The following is a 17974-nucleotide window of genomic DNA, read 5'->3' on the forward strand; positions in this document are numbered from 1 at the left end:
GACAATTACCAGTCCCCCGCCCGCTACATCCTGGGCCCCTGGCGGCAGCACAGGTTGCACCAATGATATGTCCGCCCCGATTTGCGAGGACCTGACACCAGTAGCCCGCTCCTCCTCCTTCATCCCTGACGCTCCTCTCTGCCTATACGACCTCGTCAGTGCACGCACTTCTACAACTGCCCCCTAGCGGTCTGGCGCAGTATTTCCAGTCTCCCCTCTGCTGACCCCGCCCCTCCGGCAATCCATGCTGCTCAGTCACGTGCACAACAGGATGTTCCTTAGAGCTAATGTTAACTGACATATGCAACAACCAATTAGAGCTTTGATGTTCCCCTAGCCAGCCAATCGGAGAGGTCGGATTGCGAGTTCTCCCACATCTTGGTTTGCTGTGGGCCGATTAGTGCTGGCTGCGAGGAATGAGCGGTCGACTGCAGCGGGGGTGTCTGCAAGCTGCATGTCTCCGCTGTACTCGGGGCAGCTGCCATAGAGTTAGCAGGTAACTGTCCTGATGTAAGTGGACTTTCTCCTTTCCGTTTCCTGTATGTAGTCCTTGTCTCCAGGAGCGGGTGTGACACTGCGCTGTCACCTGTGTGCCCTCTGTGCTCCTGTCACTGAGTCTCAGCCGCGTTATGTGCTCGCTACTGTGCTATTATTATCCGCTATGGTGACCTGACACTGTGTATGGGGATCACGTGATCATTGTGCTTGCACTGTATGTGTGGGGGTCACATGATCATTGGGCTGATAGAGAGAGAGAGTGTGTGTGAAGGTGGGGGGTGGGTCACATAAGGGGGCAAGTAACTCTTTACATGTGATGGAACTCATATGCTCCAGTGAAAACAGTTGGTTCAAAAGTGTGAATGCCATGCATTGCAAGTGATCCCCCCCCCCCCCCTGCTTGGCGCCCTCTGCTGTACACTCAGGTGGTAGGGGGGGTTGCTTGGTGCCCACCGCTGGAGCCTCCCAGGGGTGAGGGGGTTGCTTGGTGCCCACCGCTGGAGCCTCCCAGGGGTGAGGGGGTTGCTTGGTGCCCACCGCTGGAGCCTCCTGGGGGTGAGGGGTTTGCTTGGTGCCCACAGCTGGACCTCAATACTGTGTATTCCTGAGTATACAATAGACTAATGCTGGTGGACTCCGCTGGCGATCTGATTGCATATGGTGGCCCACTGACTATCCTTTATTGCTATAGGACAGGGGTGGTAACCTTTTTCTGCCAAGGGCCATTTTGATATTTATACAATCCATCGGGCGCTGTACAAATCGTGCTCTAACTCCGCCCACAAAGTACATGTTGCCGCTAACACTGGTGTGAGGACGTAACCTTTCATTGCATGTGCCTCAGGGTTCAGTAGTGAACAATGTGTGCGTGTGCTCACAGAGCAAGAAGAAATAAAAATGCTGGTGGCCATCAAAACACAGCTGCCGGCCCAAGCACTGTGGTCCCTGGGAATCTGCCCGGGGGCCGGATAAAAGGTCTTCGCGGCTGCGGGCCTGAGGTTCCCCTGGTCTAGGACATGAGCAGGTGCCAGCAGTGCCGCTGGTCTCCCCCTCTTCATGAATATAGTTCACGCTCCTTATCTGTCTATTGTCCAGGGTCCTTGTGAGGGTTCTGCTGGTTCCTGTTACCTCAGACCGGTGCTGCTGTATATCTGGTATTGGGCTCACACAGTAAGATGCCATGCGGTGTACATGTATATACTGGGAGCTTCTGCGGCTCTGTTCTCCACACTGTGAAGTACACTTTATACAGGCCTGGCGGATGCCAAGAAGACAATTCTTTTTGGCTGTCATCAGATGCGCCTATGGCTACATTTTCTTGGAGCACAGCTAGACATTGTAAAAATCAGTGAGCTAGCAGCCTAGTATATGCTCGGCCTAAGGCTGGGGCTACACCGCCACTTTGGTAGCGGCCAGGGATTTTCAGTATAATGTAAGTGAATGTGGTCACGTTCATGTCATGGTGGCAGCGACTTACCTGTGCAGCGTAACCACATTTACTGATCTGACACTGTAATGAAGCAGCTCTGTGACTTGTGTGTTCTAGGGGTTAATAATCCTGGGAGTCCGGAGGCAGACGGGAGGGCCCAGGGAACCACAGACAGGGAGGAGAAAGACCCCCCTGTACAGTTCAGCCCCGGTGCACCGAAAACTTCAAATGGTGATTAAAGGGATTTTTCCATGAGCAAAGTTCATTTTAATCAATAGATCTTAGAATGATAATCATTTCCACAATAGGATATGTTTAAAATGTTCCTGTGCTGAGATAATCTTATAAATGTGCCCCTGCTGTGTACTGTGTAATGGCTGTGTCTGACCATACAGGGACATGGTCTGATCATACCACAGCTCCTGGGCACAGGAGGCAAAAGATTATACAGACAGGATCAGCTGTGATCCCGTGCTGTAATATCAGTATACTCTTTTCCTTCCTCCCCTGCCCAGGAGATGTGGTATGATCAGACCATATTCCATACACAGTCAGACACAGCCATTACACAGTACAAAGCAGGGGGCATTTATAGGATTATCTCAGCACAGGGACATTTTATTTAAAGGGAGCCTGTCATGTCCTGTGTAATATCTAAACTGCCCCCATTGCGTTGTTAGTGAAGCAATGTGCATTGCTAACACACTTTTTTTCATTTAAATCGGCGCTAATGTAATGTGTAAAAACCTCTTCATATGTTTATCATACTTGCTCGTTTAGTTATAGGGGGGTGTGATTCCTCGCATTTAGTCATGGTTGGCGCCACCCACGCCACTTGAATTCTGCTCCCGGCTTGCATTCGCGTCACTATGCGGCGCTTGCGCAGTATGTTATGGCGAGCCGCGCTTGTATCTCTGGGAGCAGAATTCAAATGGCGTGTGTGGCGCCAACCATGACTAAATGCGAGGAATCACACGCCTATGACTAAATGCGAGGAATCACACGCCTATGACTAAATGCGAGGAATCACACGCCTATGACTAAATGCGAGGAATCACACGCCTATGACTAAATGCGAGGAATCACACGCCTATGACTAAATGCGAGGAATCACACCCCTATGACTAAATGCGAGGAATCACACCCCTATGACTAAATGAGCAGGTAGGATATAAACATATAAAGTGTTTTTTACACCTTATATTAGCGCAGATTTTATTGAGAAAAAGCGTGTTAGTGATGCACATTGCATCACTAACCACACAATGGGGGCAGTTTAGATACTACAAAGGGCATGACAGGTTCCCTTTAAACACATTTAACATTATTATTATTCCATGATCTGTTGATTACAATGAACTTTGTAATCAATAGTGGTATAAGTGGCCCCAGTGGCATAATACAGGTGAAACCTCTGTGCACGACTGGTGTGATGGCTTATAGCTAGTAGAATGGGTGGATATTGGCTTCCTTTCTCTTGGAAGCCCTGACCACTGGACCTGCTATTTCTGTTCTATGATGGAGGACGGCTGATCTGCAGTGAGTGTCAGGATCCATTATAGTAGGCTTGAAGTCTTGCCAATGTGTGTGTGCAGCACTAAAGCAGAATGTATGCTGTAAGTGGTTCATTATAATGTCGGATGGGTCTGCATTCATGGGGTTACTGTAAGAAGTCCTACTACTTGCCGAGGCAAGCTGTTATCCCAGGAGACGGAAGAGCTGAGTGTATTGTGTAACTGTGGTCTGGATTCCGTGCCCTGTAATATGGGAGGAAATCATCACATTATTATGTTTTCTGCAATCCATATAGTGTGCTAGTAGTATGTGATGCAGTCAAGTGATTACCTGCGAACATATTGCACTTCTCATGGACCCAAAAGATTCTCCTACATCCCTGAAATGTTCTTACTTTTATGTGAATGCCCATCTCTTTTGCTTCATTATGAAGGAATCTATTCGTTGTGCCGTCACTGTTTATGGACGGTACGCTGGTACCAGCTGGTATGTGCCGACATACATAGTTTTTTTATTCTTTGAACTTTATAGGAATGAATAGTCGGCTTTCCTCGTACAGCTGGACACAGCAGAAACAATATTCTAGCTGGTAATTTTTTTTTTTTAACCCCCTGGGTGAGATTTTGGATATAGGATTTGGAGATTGTTACGGAAGAAGACATAGTTTAAGGGTCTAGTTTGCTTTTTCTTTTCTAGTGTTTCACAATGTAAATGCAGTAATTCTTGTTCCATGTTGCAGGTTTGATAATATCTATAGATGGGTTTCTGCCATCAAAATCTTAAGACGATCTTGTGCATTCCTGGGTGTGTCAGTCAGTCTTTGGATCTCGTCTGAATACTGTATTTTTCTGACTTGGGGATGCCGTGGATTCAAGACACACCCGGGTTTACATAAAAGGAGAAACAAACTGGTGGGTGAATTATTATAGAACAGTTTCACAAGATCTGAGTCTTAGGACTTAGACGTCGCCATTACCACTTATTTAAAATTTTTGACTATTTGGACAAAAGGTCAATATCAAGTCAGGCTGAGCTGTTACAGTGGAGTGTTGGATTAGAGCTACAAGGTAATTTTGGGCATAGAGCATGAAGATCGCCATATAATAATTGTCATTGTTGTCGTGTTATGACTCTAACAACGTGACTATCTCTCCTGGATTTGTGAAAACTTGTTAGAGGCCACCTTGCTATCATAGATGACAAATGTATGTTGCATACCTCTGTGTCTCTCTCATGCAATCTACATGTAAATAATTTTTTTTGGGGGGGGGGGAGGAAACTGGAAAAATTGCAATTCAGAAATGGCCGCTGTGTTTAAAATGACCGACTGCCGGCAGGATACGACCACTGTTTGGTGAACCGTTAGTGATTGGCGGTCATTTAATCCTCTGTTTACACAGGCAGACCAAAGTAAACGATGTGCACTGAGCAATCCATCCAGGCTGCCATTGTTCTCCGCAATGTGGGATCTGTTTACACAGGATAATGCTCTGCCGAAAACTATGATCTTTTGCGGTGTGCAAAGATCACTTCACCGGATGAACAAATGCTTTGCTCATTCATCAGGTGATCGGCAGCCTGTTTACACAGCAAAAGAATTGTGAAATGAGCAGCTTTTCAAGAATGACGAAAGTGTGATGATTGTAGTAGTGTCTGCTCCCGCAGTGTCCCTGTGTGAAAATAAGAATAAAATAATAAAATTCTTATACTCGCCTGTCTGGAGATGTGCCGGATCTCTGCTGAGCTCAGTAGCGGTGTTCTGTCACTCACTGAGCGCGGCTCATTCTCCCCGGCTCCTCGGCGTCAGAGGAATACAGCGGGGGACATCTCGAGACACATGAGTATATGGATTTTATTCTTATTTTTACACAGGTGGACACTACGGGAGTAGACTACTACTACCCTCATCACTGTCCCTGCTGGTGCTGATCGCAGCGCCGGCAGGAAACCATGATGAGGGCAGTGTCCATAACTGTAGTGCTGATTCCCAAGCGCCGGTATGTGTCACACGGATGTCATCCGTGTGGGATGTTTTGTGGACCGTGCATTCTCAAAAAACGGACATATCAGCGTGTGGACCACACGGACACACTGTCCGTGATAACACACTGACAAGTGCGCAGACCCATAGATTTGAATGGGTCTATGTGTGTCAGTGTCTCCAGTATGTGTGGAAACTGTCACCACACGTACCGGAAATACTGACATGTGAAAGAGCCCTTAGGCTGCATTTTCATGGTGAGAGGTTCCCTTTAAGAGTTGAAACTCATGACAGCACAATGGTGTTGGAGGTACTATGTGTGCCACAGTTTAGTGCCTCTGTGGCCAACTTCCTCAACACACTCAACTCAAGAAAGAGGATGTTGAGATAGAAAATAAACAATAATTACATTTTCTTGGTTTCTAAAGCTGAAATTAACTGATCACCGTTCACTTTTTTGGATATATGTAATCTACTGCTTACACAGCATTGTCCTATTCCACAGCACTTTACAGACAAAATGTGAATCCTCCGTCCCAGCTGGCTCTCTTCACATGCAGTAAAAAAAGCTGGAGATAGTATGTATAGAGCTGGCCGGATAATAGATTTCACCATCCTGGCCGGCTCTGTATATAATCCTGTTTTTTAACAAAAATTTGTATTGCGTTATCAGACAGTAGACCGGGTCAGCCGGCTTAGTGCTTGTTCACACACTGTTTTTGCTACGTTATTCCTGTTTGGGGGGGGGGATGCAGTTTTACAGTAGCAAGAAAATTAATTTCTAAAATCTCACTCTAATTGCGTTTTTTTTTTATTAACTGCGATGCGGTATTTAAAACTGCAGCATGTCAGTTCTTTCTGCTTTTTTGCTGCACAATTGAATACATAAAAATGCCACATGGAAAAAAAAACATGCATAATGTGCACAGCTGTTTTCCTGCTAACGCGATGCTATTTTAAATGCATAAAAAAAGTTTCTAAAAAGCATTGTGTGAACATACACTTTTACAGCTGAGTAGATCTAGAGGAGAATGCTTGGCTTTGCAGGCTCAGCCACCTGAGATCAGGCACATACACAGCCACATTGCAGGTATTATTACCTACTCCATGGAGAACCAACCTTATCATACATCATAATTATCTTTATAACCATGCTTTTCTTTAATAATAAATGTTAGTGGCACAACCCCTTTAAGACCGGCTTCTCTAATCGATGGAAAGAGCAGTGGAGTATAATGTGATACGTTTATTGGGAAGCTTGAGCATTTGGATCATTTTTTTACATTCTGTTGTGTCTGTGCAAATCGTAAGTAAATGTTGGGGCATTTCTCCCATCCTCCATCTGCTTTATTATAGGGCTGAGGCCAGTAGATGGATCTACAGAGATCATGGGGAGCATACTGAAACGCTCTGCGAAGCAAATGCTGGTGCAAGTCAGAAGCCAGAAAGTGTAATGCTCTGCAGCTAGAAGTGCACACGAGTCAGCCGCCCCTTATAATGTTTAGGGATGAAAGCATATTCATGACTTCTTCTTAGTAAGGAGGACTTCATTAGGAGCAGGAACAGAACAGCTGACTGAGCAGTTATAGACTGGCTGGCATTAGTCAGGGGTTATCACATAGATGAATCAGAAATCTTGTCCCTTTAGCTTTGAGCTGAGCTGTGTGTCGGTGGACATAAATCTGGCGGGGACTCATTCCCATTTATCCAGCTTACACAGGTAGCCTCATAGGCAGGGCTACTGCCCCTTATGTTTTAAAGGGAACCTGTCACCAGTTTTTTTCATGTGTGAACTAAGACTAGCACCTTAATCAGTACCTGTGCTGCATTCCATAAATTGGTATGTAACCCCCTGACTTCCCCCTGTATACTCTCCAAAAACCTTTTGAAACTCCCCCGTGCTCTATGTAAATCCGTCCGGTAATTGTCCGATAGGCATCCTTGCTGAGGCGGCTATCCCTCCTCCTGGCTTCTGATCGCCATCTTCCTGCTCTGATTGACATGGATGACGCCTCCGGCGTAATCCACATAGCTGTGTGGCGCCCCTGCGGGTTCAGTCGCCACAGAGGTACTGCATCTCACCCAGAGGTGTGGTATCTCACTCTCAGGTAAGGCTAGAGTGCTGCCCGGGACCCACTACACTACTCCAGACCAGCAGGAGGGGCAAGATGCGTCTCTCTACTGCTGAGCCCTGTCCCTGGCTGGAGTTGGGGGAACCATGTAGTGGGTGTGGGTGGAGGAAATAAATCAGGGGAGCTCAGTAAGAAGTGATATAAAAAGAGGGTGGAACAATCTAGAAGGGCTAAGACAGATCAGTCTGAGAGGAGAAGTAGAGGGGGCTGGAGCTCTGCTCAGGAGGAGGATGGCCTAGCCAGAGAGGCCCAGGACAGTCTGAGGAGGAGAGGAGCAGAAGGAAGGCTCCAGGAACGAAGAAGGGATCCCAGGGGGGTATGGGTAGTGCTGGAGGCCACCCGTACGCCCGAATCTGCCAGGCTATGGAGGGATCAAGCCGCAGAGGGGACCGGTCCCTAATCAGTGAGAATTACAAAGTTCAACTGGAAACCAGAGGCTTCTGTACTTTCAGGGTGCAGTTGCCACATCCGCACTCAAGTCGCCAAAAAAGGTAACCACATAGGGTACAGGGAACTGCAGGTTGCCCAGAAAGATCTGAGGATACCGGCTTGGGACATTGTTTGGCGAGGCACAGGGCAAGAAGGGTGAGGGCCAGCGCAGGAAAACGGCTGAGAAGGGCATATTGAACGGGGTCCTGTCAGGCACTCTTGAAACATCTGGGAGTTTGCTGAGCCCCTGCCTGGTGAACGCAGCGTGACGTGGGAGGCTGTAATCCGGAAAGTGCAACCTGAGGAACTTAACAACTGTAAGTAAACCTTGAAGACTGCACCCCACTGTCTGTCAATTATTACTGCTGCGCCATCATCCCCTGCACTACACTGCACCATGAGTGCTACTTCCATAACAGCAACATCTACACTGCCCTGGAGCTAAGCTCTACCTGTGGAGAGCTAAACCAACTCTGCTGCATTAACAACCGCTCCAGAGGACCTGCTCCGCAGCGGCGGCTCCCTTTAGCCGCATACCACAGGTGGCGTCACGAACTGTATATAAAAACTATAAATCACCTTTTGATTGACCGCTCTAGGTCACGGACCGGGTCACCACCACTGTGACATCTCCTCTAGCAACGACCGGCCCGGCAACTGCGGGCGGAGCCTGAGGAACAAGTGCGCGTGTGCCGCGCTGCGGGCGGAGCCTGAGGCACAAGTGCGCGGGTGCCCTTATGGTTTAGGCTCTGCCCACAGTAGGGCAGTGCTAAGTGCGCAGGCGTGAGATTTTGCTCGGCTATGTGGATGACGCAGGAGGCGCCTCAGCAAGGACACCTATGGGACCGGCAGGATTTGCATAAAGTATGGGATAGTTTGAAAAGATTTTTGAGGGGGGTATACAGCAGGAGTCAGGGTTATATACCCCTTTATAGAATGCAACCCAGGCGCTGATTAAGGTGCTAGTCTTGGTTCAGACATGAAAATACTAGTGACCAAGGAGAAGTATAAATTCATGAATAAGGGTCTCCTCAGAAAAAAGGAATGACCTATTGTCAGGGTTTGCCATCACTTTATGGCTATAGGGGTATCAACCTCTGAGACCACCCATAGAAAGATGGGGCTGACATAACTCTGCCTTCACTTTTATTTCTGCTCGCCAGTATTGCACCCATCCAGCCTGCACCACTAAAGTAAATGGGACCCCCACCATTTCTGTTCCTAGTACACTGTATATCCTAGTGATGCGCCATCGCTGTGTAATATGGGAGCACCCCATTAAGGCACATAAAGACTAGAGAAGGACATAACAGAGCTTTATCTAATTCATAGGAATAGCCCTGGCTGAGAGCCCTCAACTGCAACTGGTTCAATAATAGAAATTGATTTTACTTTCCAGCATCTTTTCTCTTGGATGCAATGTGTTGGATTCGTAAATTATCATTTAATTATCGGAAGCATGGAGATGTTCCTAACGAGCGCCGGCCTTTGAACATATGGTCAGATGGCTGCTCTTCATTACATTTGCACCGGTGCTGATACTTGGCTTTTCTGGATTTATTCACAAAGGTTGGGCGTTTATATGGCCTCTTCAGTCTCAAGAATCATTGTGTAGCGCCATTAATTCCCCAGCCAGCACTTTACAGACATTATCGGCACTGTGCCCATTGGGGCTCACAATCTAGATTCCCTATCTGTATGTCTTTGGAGGGTGGGAGGAAACCCTCGTAAACACGGGGAGAATGCACTTGTCTTGTGGCACATATAAATTTGTGCAACTTGTTGTTGCATAACTATTAGCGCTGTAATTAATTATAGAAAAAAAAGCCACTTGAATTGAATTCTGACAAGTGAATCTTGTGACCGGTAACAGAAAATAGAACACGTTGACTCAACTTCATAGGAAATCATTAGATGCGATGTTCAATGCAACACCACGATTTCAATGTCGCATGATATGTAGTCCTATTACTGCTGCAATACAGCCATAAGGTTACATCTACTACATCGGTAAGTGACATGGTTGTCAGTGACAATCCACACTGAAAACTTGTGGTAAATGGAAAAGATTTTATAATTTTATTTATATTTTTAAATGTCAGACAGCAATGTCATAGTCTCTTTTCTTATCTTTTATGGGAATGTGTCATCAGAAAAATAACCTAGTGTTCAAAGCAGACTTCATATATTTGTATTCTTAAACATTTTTGAATTTTTATTTTTTTATTTTTCACGTTCTGTATTAAAAAATGTAATATAAAAAATAAAATAAGTCTTGCAATTTTCACACCTTCCACTAGGGCAATTCTATCAATCCACAGGGACATTGGCAGCAATAGGATCTGACTATCTCTTGTATTGATGCATGTAATGAGCATGTGCAGAGGTCACTGAAAGGAAGGGGGCTGAGGTGACATCAGCTAATGTGATTGGATCCTGCATAGTGCTTGTAATCCTACCTCTGATGATCATGAGACATCTGAAAATTCTTCTGTGAAGAACAAGTGTGATTATTATTGTTTTTTAATATAAATTGATATGGGGGAAAAAAAACATTGAAAGAGGTTTTGAAAAATACATTTAACACAAACCTGATTTAAGCGAACAGACTTTTCACCAATCTGCCACATCAGTGGTGTTATTTCCACAGCACTCATATGGCTTTCTTCCAGCTTCATTAAGATCCATCCTGTTTATTGTATGATATACAGAAGAACATCTGATGTTAGCATTTCATAATCTGTGTCTTGGTGCTCTTACATTGTTATACACGTGAACGTGAGATGTCCTGATAGACCCATTGTCAGACCGAGGCTTGGCACTAACGGTATTCTCAAATTTGGCAGGTTATCCCCTATCTATGGGAACTTCCCTACCGCTAAGATTCCCACTGATCCTGAGAACCAGTGCTCAATATAGCTTTGTGTGATTGGAGCGTTGGTCAATCATACGCACTTCTGCCTCATCTGTTCTTATGGGAGTGCTGATGGCCAAGCGCTGCATTTACCTGGTCCATCTCTGGCAGGTCCATTAAGAATGAATAGTGGCAGTGTGTATGACTGACCACTGCCCCAGTCAGAAGAGCCCCGGTTCTTTGGATCTGTGAAAGTCCAAGCAGTCGGACTCCCAGCACCCGCAAAGTTATCCCTTAACCCATGATTAGGGGATAATTCCAAACCTGATAATACCCCTTTGGCCAGGTAATTACTACAGATGCATTGCCAAGATATTATAATTGTTTGTGTTCAGTGAATAACAAAGTTTACAAAGCGGGGGCTAGTGATGATAAATGTAAGACCGTCTAAGGCCTCATGCAGATCTTATGGTTGTAGAGCTGTCGTAGGTCACTTGGACTTCTATTGGTCTCTACTCTGTGCATTTCATTAGTTATGAAAGTTTTTCTGTTAGCATTTTTTGTCCGTTTATACAAAATATATTAGACTTCTAGGTAGGAATTGCTCTGATACACTGTTCTGCCGTGTGCATAAAACCTAAAGCGGAGTGTCGGACTGCTCCCATACATTACCAGTCTGCTGATCGCTGACGCTACGTGGGAAGCCTCGCCCAACTAACAAATCTCTGGTCTCCTTTTGAGACCTGAGCGTAAACTCGGCTAATGTTACCAGTAACAATGAATTGTTCTTGAGGTTTTTCAGATTTATGTTGGAATGAGATCTTATAATGACATAGAGCAGTACTGTACTGCTTTACTAACTCAACACAGAATTACATGTGCCACAGAAACTGTTGACAGTGCTGATTTATTTTTATCAGGTTCACGTCAAAATGGAGGTCCTAAAAATGTGCGTGTGGTCTGTGAGAAGAGTCAGTCTGTGGGCCGTCCACGTCTTCGCCATCGCTTACCTTCTGCCAGTAAATGCGGACATCATCGCTGTAAGTGAGAGGACCTGTTTTTTCTCTTTCTGTAGCTGTGTGTACGTAGTGACATTTCTACCAGTACTGTCTAATTCTTAAGTCTGCCCTGTTTTATGACAGTCTAAGTTTACACCACCTAGTAGTCGTCCTACTTTGTGCCAAAATTGTGGCGCACTCTTTTGGCATACTATACTGCACATTAAGATACACCCCCTTCTCCAACATGTCACATCCCTTTCCAGGGAGCCCGCACCCCCTAATAAGACAAGGCGTAGAAAGTGTAAGACACATAGTAAATATGGTGCAGGGCATGAAAGAGGTGTTTTGTGTTTTTGTTTTTTTGCTTCTGGCGCATCCTTGATGTACCCCAAAGTACAATGTAAATGACAGACGCATAAACTCACTTGACAGGCTACAAAGCCCCCCTTACTCTCCCCCAAAAAATATTACATAGAAATATTAGTCTATCTTCTTTCTAACTTCTGGAAATCTGATGTCAAGTACAACATCTACAAATAAATGTTTCTCTTTAGCACTCCGCAGACAATGTATCAAAGGCTTTTGATGACCTTCCTGCTCGATTTGGCTACAGACTTCCCAGTGACGGCCTAAAGGTACGTAAAGCTCAAAAGATCCAATAATGGCAGCTAAACATTACTGAAGAAAATGCTAGGGCCTAATTTGTCATTTGTCGATGGTTTCTTTAACCCTTTCGCAACCCTGGGATTTTCCGTTTTTGCATTTTAGTTTTTTGCTCCCCTTGTTCCCAGAGCCATAGCGTTTTTATTTCTTGGTCAATATGGCCTTGTGAGGGCTTATTTTTTGCGGAACGAGTTGTACTTTTCAACGCCATTACTAGTTTTACCATATCGTGTACGGGAAAAAAATTCCAATTGCAATGAAATTGCAAAAAAAAGTGCAATACCACAGATGTGTTTTTTTTTTTTTTTTTAACCACGTTCACTGAATGCTAAAACTGACCTGCCATTATTATTCTCCAGGTCATTACGAGTTCATAGACACCAAACATGTATAGGTTCTTTTTTATTTAAGTGGTGAAAAAAATTCCAAAGTTAGCTTTAAAAAAAAATAAATAATAAAAAAAAAAATATGGCGCCATTTTCCAAGACCCGTAGCGTCTCCATTTTTCGGGATCTGGGGCTGGGTGAGGGCTTATTTTTTGTGCGCCAAGCTGAAGTTTTTATTCATACCATTTTGGTGTAGATCCGATGTTTTGATCGCCCGTTATTGCATTTTATTGCAATGTTGCGGCGACCAAAAAACGTAATTCTGGCGTTTAGAATTTTTTTCTCGTTACGCCGTTTACCGATCGGATTAATTCTTTTTTTATATTGATCGGGCGATTCTGAACGCGGCGATACCAAATATGTGTATGTGGTTTTTTTTTTTATTTTATTTTGAATGGGGCGAAAGGGGGGTGATTTTTAAACTTTTATATTTTTTTAATATTTTTAAACTTATTTTTTTCACTTTTTGCTTGCTTCTATAGTGTCCATAGGAGACTAGAAGCAGCACTTGTCTGATCGCCTCTGCTACATAGAGATGATCAGCAGATCACCTCTATGCAGCAGAAATGGTCCTGTGCTATGAGCGCCGACCACTAGGTGGCGCTCATAGCGACCAGCTCATGACAACCACTGGAGTCTGCAGCATACCCAGGGTTGTCATGCCAACCCATCGGTGACCCATGATCATGTGATGGGGTCGCTGATGGGCAGGGTAAGTGACTCGCATCCGGTTTGTGCAAGTTAAATGCCGCTGTCAGAGATTGACAGCGGCATTTAACATGTTAACAGCCGCGGGTGGATCGCGATTCCACCCGCGGCTGCTGCGGGCACATGTCAGCTGTAATAATCAGCCCTCACTGAACCGTGGGTTACAGCCTTGTGCATACAAATACGGCACAGGCTGTACAGGGGTTAAGCCACTTTTCTTTTTCTTTTTTTTTTTTGCCAAAAACGGAGCACCTGATGCATGAGTTTTGCACAGAATCCAAAATACTGTCTTGTAACCCTTTTTTTTTTTTTTTTGCAACATTTTAGTGCACAAAGTTGCATGTTCTCCTAAAATGTTGAAAAATTCAGGTGTACATAAAATCCCTCCAAGGTGGGGGAGACTGGAGAATATTCGCTCAAACATTTAGCGTCTTTTATAAAGTTGCAATTGGTGAATCGGTCCTAAACATCTGGAATCGCCAAACATCTCCCATAATGACGAACATGAAAATTGAGAGGCAATTACATTAGATTTTTTTATTTTTTTTTAAAGGGGAATTAAATGACAAAGGCTCAAATGCAAAAACACCCAAAACTAGACAGAAAAGGCAAAAAAATGCAATAATGAATTTGGTCCTGGTGTTTTCTTCTGTTTCCTTTTTCGTGATGCACACACTACACGTTTGCAGCAGAAATCCGAGGGTGAATGAGCCTCAGGTTTCTGCTGTGAAAAATACATGTTGGATTTGACACCTGAACACACCAGAGTTGTTCGAGCAAACTCGTGTCTTCTGCTCTATGTAAAGGTGTCCTTTTTTTTTTTTTGCCCATCTTATACATGTGTAATATATAATTGGATACATCCGACTATTCATAACAGCGATGATTCACCACCATCAGTTGGGTCCTTTTTATTCTGCACAGATGGTGATCTGTTTCTACAGTCTGTTACTCTAAGAAGAGTGGACTGAATGGAAAACCCAAGTGAGGTTTCCTTGTCTATTCATGACTGAGGGCTTTAGTTTCTGCCTGTAGTATGTGCAATAACATGTCAGTAATTTTAGGAAAAAATCAGTAAATGTTCTTGGGTGCTCATTACTAAAAGCTGTGAGGTTTACGTATTTTCAGAGGATAGCAGTGCTGATGGATCTGTCTGCCACATGGGGCTGGAGTTTGGGACACTCATACTCGAAGGGCGCGAAGTGTGTTCTCTCAGAACTCTACTATCAATATAATAAAGCAATATTGGGAGTATACTAGCTTGCTGCTTCAACCTTTGCTATTATTAAGTCAGGCTTGTTGTGACTATCCATATTTCAAGTGTAGTGTCTAGAGAATAAAACAATCGGGCATAAGCGCGTTCTTAATTAAGGAAGTATGCTCACCTTTTTAAGAGATGCGCTACATTTTTAAGGCTTTGTCCTTAAAAACTCAACCGCTGCTGTTCCCGTACATATGGAACGGGAAAGACCGCACCGTATCTGTCACGCTGTCTCTGTATACTGGAGGTAGGGGGCCTAAACTGACCCTAAGCTGGGGCCCTGACTAATCCCTCAACCTGGAGGTACTGTTAAAGGTACAGAGGTCCAGGCCGCCAGCGTAACCCCTACCTCCTGAGGATCCCTGCACCTAAGTAATCTAGTCCTGAGAAGGACCCCGATCACAACAAAAGGGGACAAGTAATAATATGCCCACACACAGTACTTAGACGAACGAGACAGTACAAGGGAAAAACCAAAACCACCTTGCATACAAAAACTACACAACTACAACAGAGGGAACACCAACGGGAAAGGAGATAAATGATAAAGCGAGAAAGGGAAAAAACGCTCCAAATACACTTATCTCTGAAACTCCAAATACCACGATCCGCTCTGTTAGTCTGCATGAAATGCTTTCACCGACACTTCCCTAACAGACCAGCAGGCATTTGAAGGAGTCTCACTACAGCAGCATTGATTGCAGCTGGGCGAGGCTGGACCTCGTCTAGCACAGAGAGAGAGAGAATTAACTCCCTCACTGCCGAAAAACACAGCACCAAAAAGTCAGCTGCGAGAAGTCAGGCTGTGTAATCGTGACGATCTTCGTGGCGACACACCCGTGACAGTACCCCCCCCTTCTACGAGGGGCCTCCGGGCCAGGTTTATCCGGGTGAGTCGTGTGGAAGGCCCGAACTAATCGGTCTGCGTTAATATCCGACGCAGGAACCCACATCCTCTCCTCAGGACCATACCCTTTCCAATGAACCAGGTACTGAAGGGACCGGCGATTAAAGCGTGAATCGATGACCCTCGATACCTGGAACTCCAAGTTACCATTGACCACCACTGGAGGGGGAGGTAAAGGTGACGGTACCACCGGCGCCACATACCTCTTAAGCAACGATCTGTGGAACACGTTGTGAATTTTAAACGTAGGGGGGAGGTCAAGACGGAATGCCACCGGATTAATTATAGAACTGATTCTGTACGGCCCGATGAACCTGGGACCCAGTTTCCAGGAGGGAACCTTAAGTTTTATATTCCTGGTAGACAACCATACCCGATCGTTCACACTTAGGTCCGGACCAGACACTCTCCTCCTGTCAGCCATACGTTTGTAACGGTTCCCCATAGTACTCAGATTATTCAGTACCCCTCTCCATACTGAAGCGAGTGATGAGGAAAATCGTTCCTCCTCAGGAACCCCCGAAGAGCCCCCCCTACTGAAAGTACAAAACTGGGGGTGAAAACCATATGCCCCAAAAAACGGGGACTTACCAGTGGACTCGCTCCGCCTATTATTAAGAGCAAACTCTGCCAGAGGTAAGAAAGAAGCCCAGTCCTCCTGGTTCTCTGACACAAAACACCGGAGATATGTCTCAAGCTCTGGTTCATTCGTTCCGTCTGACCATTGGTCTGAGGATGAAAAGCCGATGAGAACGACAAATGCATCCCCCGCCGTGCACAAAACGCCTTCCAGAACTTGGACACAAACTGAGACCCCCGATCAGACACCACCTCGGAGGGTACCCCGTGAAGCCTCACAATCTCCCCAATGAACACCTGCGCAAGAGTTTTAGCATTAGGGAGAGCAGGAAGAGCGATAAAATGTGCCATCTTGCTGAACCTGTCCACTACAACGAGTATGACCGTTTTACCCGAAGACGGAGGGAGGTCCGTAATAAAGTCCATAGACAGATGAGTCCAAGGACGCTCCGGGATCTTCAAAGGTAAGAGGGCCCCAGACGGACGGGTATGTGAGGTCTTAGAGCGCGCACAAACCCCACAGGACGCGACAAAAGTTACCACCTCCTTAAGTAAGTTAGGCCACCAAAACCGACGCGAGAGGAGATCCACAGTTGCTTTACTCCCCGGGTGTCCTGCAAAAACTGAGTTATGGTGTGCCTCGATCACCTTTTGTCGCAACTGATCTGGAACAAACAGTCTCCCCGGAGGTCCAACAGGGGCGTCCCCCTGAGCCTCCAATACCTCCTCCTCCAGCTCAGAGCATACTGCCGAAACCACCACCCCCTCCTGAAGGATAGGAATCGGGTCGTCCGTATTCCCAGCCCCAGGGAAACTACGAGATAAGGCATCCGCCTTTACATTTTTTGACCCAGGACGATATGTAACGACAAAATTAAACCTGGTAAAAAACAATGACCACCTAGCTTGTCTGGGATTCAGACGTTTCGCGGACTCCAGATATAGCAGGTTCTTGTGATCGGTGATGACGGTGACCGGATGGACTGCCCCCTCCAAAAAATGGCGCCACTCCTCAAAAGCTAACTTAATGGCCAAGAGTTCCCTATTGCCGACATCGTAATTCCTCTCAGCGGACGACAATTTTTTAGAGAAAAAGGCGCACGGATGCCACTTACCAGGGGACGAACCTTGTGACAATACTGCTCCCACCCCTACCTCGGAAGCGTCTACCTCTACAATGAATGGTTGTGACGCATCAGGTTGAATGAGTGTGGGTGCCGAGGCAAAACATTTTTTCAAGGAGGAGAATGCTTGACAAGCCTTGTCAGACCACCTAGAAAAATCCGTCCCCTTTTTAATCATGTCTGTGAGAGGCTTAACCATGGACGAGAAATTACGAATGAACTTCCGGTAATAATTAGCAAACCCCAGGAAACGTTGTAGTGCCTTAAGATTCTCTGGCCGATCCCACTCAAGAACTGCCCGCACTTTCCCAGGGTCCATACGAAAACCGGACGCTGAAACCAGGAAGCCTAAAAACTGGAGTTCCTGTACGGCGAACACACACTTTTCCCATTTGGCATACAGTTTATTATCCCGCAAGATCTGTAACACCTGCCTAACGTGCTCCTGATGAGACACCAGATCCGGCGAGTAAATTAAGATATCATCCAGATATATGACAACAAACT

General features: G+C 45.6%; 1 protein-coding gene across 2 annotated transcripts in view; it reads left to right on the top strand.

The window, feature by feature from the left end:
• The first annotated feature begins 337 nt into the window (after positions 1-337).
• The window catches only part of RNF13 (ring finger protein 13), a 66097-nt gene continuing 48460 nt past the window's right edge, over positions 338-17974 (top strand). Inside the window, exons 1-3 of one of the 2 annotated variants that reach the window (XM_073674703.1) lie at positions 338-496; positions 11759-11878; positions 12394-12474. In XM_073674703.1, coding sequence (XP_073530804.1) covers positions 11771-11878; positions 12394-12474 — 189 coding nt within the window. In that variant the 5' untranslated portion in view covers positions 338-496; positions 11759-11770. Of the gene's footprint in view, positions 511-11758; positions 11879-12393; positions 12475-17974 lie in introns of both variants that reach the window. The other variant, XM_073674702.1, reaches the window with a different exon arrangement.

This window comes from Phyllobates terribilis, unplaced genomic scaffold, assembly GCF_046119375.1.
Source record: "Phyllobates terribilis strain yellow unplaced genomic scaffold, ASM4611937v1 Scaffold_3__8_contigs__length_932513732, whole genome shotgun sequence".
Classification (NCBI taxonomy): domain Eukaryota; kingdom Metazoa; phylum Chordata; class Amphibia; order Anura; family Dendrobatidae; genus Phyllobates; species Phyllobates terribilis.